The following is a 7,059-nucleotide window of genomic DNA, read 5'->3' on the forward strand; positions in this document are numbered from 1 at the left end:
CAACAGGACAAATATGATGATATCACACATATCACACTGAAAACGTCAGAGAGAGGAGCTGCACTTTACAGTGTCTGAGAATTGTGAGGAAGCCTTCTAGTGTGAGCTTGCTGTACAGTGAGGTGTGGCTGAAAAGAGTTATAGAGAATAAATCATTTTGGAGAAATAAATCTGCCCTGTGAGAAATGTCCATTACAGTATTTTTAATCTTCTTCAGTGGATCATCTGCCTCCATCTTGCCCTATCGATACATTATTTTAATCTTGGTTATGACAGTGGTGCTTCCAGAGCTCAATAATTTCTCAGGCATAAAAAGTTTCAGCACCAAAATGACGGTGGATCAAACACAACAACAAACACAACACATCAATAGGACACTGACCAGTCCAGTCAGTTGCATCTTTTTATAGCCTAATGCAGTTCACACTGCAACGCAGGAACAGTGTCATCATGAAGGAAGGAAGCACATGGTCTGAGATTCTCCTCCGTTGCCTTGATTACACTCATGCACTGATGGGCCATGCTGCAGTAAGAGCAGGATTTGTCCTTGGTGTCCAAGGTCTAGGAAAGAACAATCTCCTGTTGAATTCTGGGAGACCGCTTTGTGCATTAATCCCAGATGTTGGCTGCCACTATCTCAGTGGTCCAGGTGGCTGCAGGCATCTCTCGGGAGACATGTTTAGTATGCTGACGGCAACACTAACACCTAATACAATGATGCTATTTATAGACATGCACTCTTAGCTTCTTTCCTGTGCATGTGTGTGTGTGTGTGTGTGTGTAGATTTGAGTTGGTAAATTTGATGAATAAGCCCTGTCATGCATGCTGGCAGTCTCCAAAGCCTCTGTTGCCATGGTGGGTGACGTACACAACACTGCACAGTGAAAGTGAGGTTTGTCAGAGGTGGTGAGGAGGAGGAAGCTCAGCACGGACTGAACAGAGAAGTGCTGAACCGAAGGGTGACATGACATGGGGAGGACAATGGCAGTGTTTGACAAAAAAAAAAAGAAGAAGAAAAGGAGGAGGGGAGGACAACACATGCTATGTTCATTTCCACCTTGAAAGAAGATAAACAAATACACTGGGGTAGAAAATAGAGAGGAAACAGACACTGGAATACAGTAATCTAATATCAGCCATGATGGACATCAGCAACCAGCCTCTGTTCTTCTCCTTTTTCTGACCTTTTGTTATCTCTTTGACTGTCAATGGAATGTCAAGATTTGCTTAATTTGCACATAATGAGATGCACTTTTACCTCATTGCCTACTATTAGGGAGGAGGAGACATGTCAAGTGCTGAAATAACGGCTGTGCAGCCTGTAGCTGGAAGAGACAGTGGGTAATTTGAGGCAAGAGTAAAAGTTAACACAAACCACCAATAAGATAAAAGTAGCAAATTGACCTCTCAGGATGTTAAGAATAGACTGTTGTTCAAAGATGTGCACACAACGCTGCTCCTCATCATTGCCCAGCTGAGCATAGACCAAGAGGAACATACAGCGACTTATGGCCAAACAATAAATTCATTATTTTTCAATTAATTTTAAAAATCAAAATCGCAATTTGAAACCACACAATTACCAAAGCACAAAGGCTACAATTGATATGCTCTGTATTTGTTTGTTCAATGCCCTATGCTAATTTTTAGGAATCCAATACATTCATGTTGAAAACAATCTTTAGGTTACTTACCCTACATTAGATAAATTAGTGTAAAACGAACACAAAACTAAGTATTGTTGTGTTTGATTAACCTAGGAGCCCGCATGGGTAGGAGTGGGTCCCGTTCCATCGAGTTCACTAGGTTTCAATACACAACTTCACCCCCAGATGTCACTGAATAAATGAAAGTTTGAGGTCATATAAGTCACCACAAACAAAAGTTAAACGCTGTGAGACGTAGCGCTTTCACACCGCCCCAGCTCTGGATCCCAAGCCAAATTTTGAACCAGGCAACGCGTTCACACCAAAAATAAATTAATTCGGAAGCAGAAAAGTAAAAATACTTGGTGTTTCCTTGCATATGGTTCCATCACGAGTGGGCGTGTCAATGTAGACCGCAAACAAGAGGAAGAAGGAAAGACGTCATAGTGGTGAAAATGGCGAAGGAAATGGAAAACATGTTGTGGTATGCAGAAGAGTATCAAGGTTTGGTGTCTCCTGAATTCCAGCTCACAGAAGCTCAACGTGATCCACCATGTTGCAACTGGGGTGTTTACTTCCACTCACGTTGTATACTATCCCACGCCAACTGTTGACGTAAGGCGGTGGAAATTCGGTTCCATTTAACTGGCCTGGGCCCACCCAGTTGACAATTAGGCCCACGCAATCAGAAGGCTTCCTTTTACTCCACCACCACTTTATTAGTCTACCACCAGATACATCAGGTATTCGGAGCGGCAGTGACTTTTGTTAATCACTTCAGCACCTCAGGTGCACAATAACTGCACTATGCTGCCAACTCAGTACTTTGTCAATCAACAGATGCTTCGCAGTTGAGATCCACCCCATACCAAAACACTATGTGTGTGTGTGTGCGTGCGTGTACAGGTCATTCAGATGTAGCATCTTTTTCAAATCTTTACAAACACATATTTGTGTGCACAAAAGACATACATTTTTTTAAAATCTTTACATTTTTTGGAAAGCAGTGAAGGCGTTTTTTTGTACTCGGACCAAAAGAAAGAGGTCAACCTGGTCTTTGTTTACTCTGAAATAAAAGCTCCTGAATCAGTTGGTGAAGGCCAACTTCCTGTGGTACATAAAATCCATGAAAATGCTTAAATATTAATGTTGTGAAAACATCACAAAAATACCTGGTGAGATTTTTCTTTTTCTACTCACTCGCATAGAGCAGCAGTGAGGGGAAATGCAGTGCTGATAATCTGTTCTCTTTGTTGTGATGATTTCTCAGTAATAATGTATACAGTGAGGCTGGCCATCTTTGCAGCTCCCAGGTTTACGTTGCCTAGCAACGACGGACGCGACAGGAGTGCAACCCTCACAAGTGCCACAATGTGTCTTTCATGCATTTTTGGAACAGCACGTGAATGTGGCCTCTAATGTGGCCTCTGCTCCCGGCAATTATGCAGCATTTTAGTGCTACATTGAGGTGTTGTAAATATGCTGGTTAATTATTTTGTTTATTTATTTATTAAAAGACCATTACCTGATTAAAAATGTTCGGTTCACATGGCCTTCCCTGTATGATTATATTCAGAGTGGCTCTTGAACAAAAGATGTTTTTGTTAATTGTTGGTGTAAGCCTAAATTGGTCAAACAAAAACTGGGGAGCCATATACCTGTAGAGACAATAGAAGTTAACCTGCACCTGGTTTGTGACAGAAAAACTAATTTGAACTGCCATATGATCATTAACTACGAGCATAGTAAATAGGTGAATAGTTGTTGGTCTGGGGTCACCCATACTGTGATTTCTGCCTACACTACTGCTGTGAACACCCACCGGTTTGCGGAAAGCACCGAGGTCACAGACGGAACTAGAGCCTGAAAGGGAACCGTGCTGTGTATGTTTTTACAACGTAACGTTCCATGTACACTATGCCATAAAATGTGGACAAACAAACAGTAATAACCCTTATTTTGACAGTACCTGCCGCTAAACACACATTACACATTAAAGCCATCCACTCCATGAATGCAGCCATCACAATACCCCATCTAAAAACAGCAACCATGAAAACCCTTACGTGAGCTATGGGTTTATTTATTTGGTATCTTGTACTGTGTTCTAGTTGCATATTCCGTTCTCAAGGACAATATTGTGTGAGGCTGAGGCTCCATCCACGTAGCAGCCTCATCATCTGGATTTGTGCAACAGGCAGTGGAAGCAGATGTGGACGTAGTGAGAAGAGACTCAGACTTACCCTAAGGTGCTGATAAATCCACTGGTGGAGCCCTCTGCATACAGGGAACAAATGTCCCCAATATGGAGGAAACTGGACATCTTGTCCGACATGGTTGCTCAGGGTTGATGACACCTGCAAAAGAATAAAAAACAACGTCATTTAAGCTCCATGACATTCACAGATGTTAAGTATGGATTATCTGACGCAACCACTGACAATTCACCTCACTGAGGCCAAAAAGGTTAAACAGTGTACTGTGTACTGTAGATAATATCACAATAAATGTCAGCAAGGAATACTTAATTGGTGAACTAACTAACTGTAGTTTTAAATGTATTTATGGGGAGACAATTACTAATACTTACAAATCATATTTATCACATATAAGGAAAGACATCATATGAATATACAGTATATTGAATGTTTTTTTTCCTCTAACAAATAGTATTAATCTATATTCTTAAGTATCCAGTTAGTTGTTAGGTCCATACATTGCAGGAAAGGGTGGTAAATGCCCATCTGCTCTTCCCAAACCACAAAATGACATGGTCTTAAAATGTGTTGTTTTTGTTTTGTTTTAGCAATATTAACGTAAATTCTTACTGCTCACAGAAGGCATATTTGAAGACCACACAGGCTGTGTTTTTGAGTGAAACAAAGAAAACTAAAGCTTTTGTGTGCCTTGTGCTATAGTGAGCAGTCTCAAGACAGTGAATCCAGGTCATATACACAGTATATACATATATATATATAAAATGTATATACACATACAGAGCAAGAGAGTACGTAGATTTGCTGTTTTTGTGTCTGTCAAACTCATTATTGGCATGCACTGAAATGATCTGACAGAAAGTTGGTCTTATTCACTTATTAGGAAGCGGTCAATATGTGAGTATGTAATGCTCCATGTCTTATGCACGCACACACACCACTGTTATGTTTACAGGTGAATTCTGACACTAACTCACTTGAGCATGGTTCTAACGTTGTCCCATTAGAAATACGTTTTCTGTTGACCTGTAATATTAGATGCACATTCTGAATCAGGTACCTCACATCAGCTAATCACAAGGATATAATATAAAGTTTATATTTTGTGTTGTGCAAATGTCAGGGCCAGTGTGTACGTGTATATTCGTGCGTTTAGTTTGTAACGTTTTCAAGACGCTGAAATAGAGACAAAGATTTGGCCTCGTGCTGAACTAAATGTCCAGTCACCTCAAATTGTATGTGTTTTATTTTTATTTTTTTAAATGTGTTGTTCGTTGTTTTAAATTAGCACGAGCTGCCGCAGAAACGACAGTAACAAAGAGGCGCGTGGGCCACTTCCTTTACAGGGATGCTTACAGTGACGGAATGAACCATAACTACAGGCAGACAGACACACAGAGAGAGAGAGGAGACTTTTACCTGTCAGAGATGGAGGAAGGCGTCAAAAGCATGAGAGGGAGCCGTGTGAGGAGGAAGAAGAAGTGGGTCAGCACAGGATCATTTCCACTGCGCTGTCCTCGCTTAAGTCCATGGCAGCGAAAGTCCAGGTGAGAGCAGCTGAGCGGCGTTATCTGTCGCTCTGTCAGCTCAGTACAGACAGAAGAGTCCGCGGACACAATCCGAGTCTTTACCTCCTCCACATGTCACTGAGGGAACGCCCCTTTCGGTACTATTTATACCTACGCACAGCCTTCTGGGTAATGTAGTCCTTTTGGGTAAGTCGCTGGAAACATTTCTAGATTTTGATTTGGTACTTTTTTTGATTTTCTAATGTGCGTATGTATGTCTGGTGTGTATATGTGCAAGAGTGTGTGTGTGTGTTCTTTATGTTCAAAATAAATACACATAATTGATTATCTGTCGATTATTTTCTCGATGAATCAAGTACTTGTAAAAGGTCAGAAAATGTTCAAAAATGTTCATGTGTCACCCAAACCTGGAAATGATGATGTTCTCAAATGTCTTTTTTTGTCCACAAACCAAAATTATTCAATTTTAATGATTTATTTGTTATATGGAGCAAAGGAACCGGAAAATATTCACATTAAAAGCTGAAAAATCAGAAAGCTTGTTTTAATTTAAAAAAACAAACAAACTGATTAATCAACTATCAAAATAGTTGACAATTCATTGATTTATAGATTAATAATTGATGAATAATGGTTGCAGCCCTTATTATAGAAAATTATCTCATAATTATGAGATGGTAAGTCATAATTATGAGATACCTTCTCATAATTATTACTTAGCGTCACATAATGACCTGTGTGAGCTATTACAGAGAGGAAACACTTCTCTACACCAAGGACTGCAAAGAAACACACTCCCTTGGCTTAGGTTTGGTGTAAAAGTAAAACAAAAACTTAAATGAAAACCTGTAGTGCTGAAACAACAGTTACTCTCAAATAAGGCTACACCATGTGACCAGGATGATGAAGAGCTAATATGGTATTAATTGTTTCCAAAAGAAATGCAATGCCTTTGCAGTTTTAAATACACTTCTTTAATCTGCCACAGTGACAATACATGCTTGAATCTAAACCACTGCAATGATGATGATATTATTAGTATTATTGTTGTTACTATTATGATGTGTATTATGATTATTATTACCACCTATCAGTCTCAATATATCAGACTCAACAAAACACACTATGGAGAGCATTTCAATTTAAATCCTCAGTAGCTGACTGATTGATAATATAATACAACATATTTCTAGGATATCTATAGAATCACAGCTAAATATGATTGTGTGTTGTTTACTCCACTATCAAAATAACTCATTTAATGCATGTCAGGTGTCGTGGGCTGCATTGAACAAGTAACTTGTGAGGTTTCTCTCTCAGTGTCTACAATATCTAATGTATATACTGTCAAAAACAGAAGCACACACACCCTGCTTCACAATGGAAGTCTCATGCTGGGAGTGTCAAAGTGTGAAAGGACTTGAAATAAAGACATCAGACGAGTGCGCAGTCTCCTGTCAGAAACACTAAGTCGACAACTGACTGGGTGTCAGATTCCAAGGTTTGTAATGAGGACGTGATTCTAAGTCTACTTAGCCTTTTTTGTTTTATAATCCATACTTACATAGACAGGTTTCCAAGTTTGTAATGTAAACTTTTGAAACCTAAGTTGCACTGCTGTTAGGGATCAGGTTTATATGTAGTTGATCCATAAATTAGCGTAACAC

General features: G+C 39.7%; 1 protein-coding gene across 11 annotated transcripts in view; it reads right to left on the reverse strand.

Annotated features, from left to right (window-relative positions):
• The window catches only part of itpr1b (inositol 1,4,5-trisphosphate receptor, type 1b), a 102,053-nt gene extending 96,563 nt beyond the window's left edge, over positions 1-5,490 (reverse strand). For 9 of the 11 annotated variants that reach the window (XM_058631223.1, XM_058631221.1, XM_058631213.1 and 6 more), the window contains exons 1-2: positions 5,283-5,489; positions 3,891-4,004 (exon numbers count right to left, since the gene is read on the reverse strand). In XM_058631223.1, coding sequence (XP_058487206.1) covers positions 3,891-3,982 — 92 coding nt within the window. In that variant the 5' untranslated portion in view covers positions 3,983-4,004; positions 5,283-5,489. Of the gene's footprint in view, positions 1-3,890; positions 4,005-5,282 lie in introns of all 11 variants that reach the window. The other 2 variants (XM_058631218.1, XM_058631216.1) reach the window with 1 other exon arrangement.
• Between the last annotated feature and the right edge of the window lie 1,569 nt (positions 5,491-7,059).

This window comes from Solea solea, chromosome 6, assembly GCF_958295425.1.
Source record: "Solea solea chromosome 6, fSolSol10.1, whole genome shotgun sequence".
Lineage (NCBI taxonomy): Eukaryota > Metazoa > Chordata > Actinopteri > Pleuronectiformes > Soleidae > Solea > Solea solea.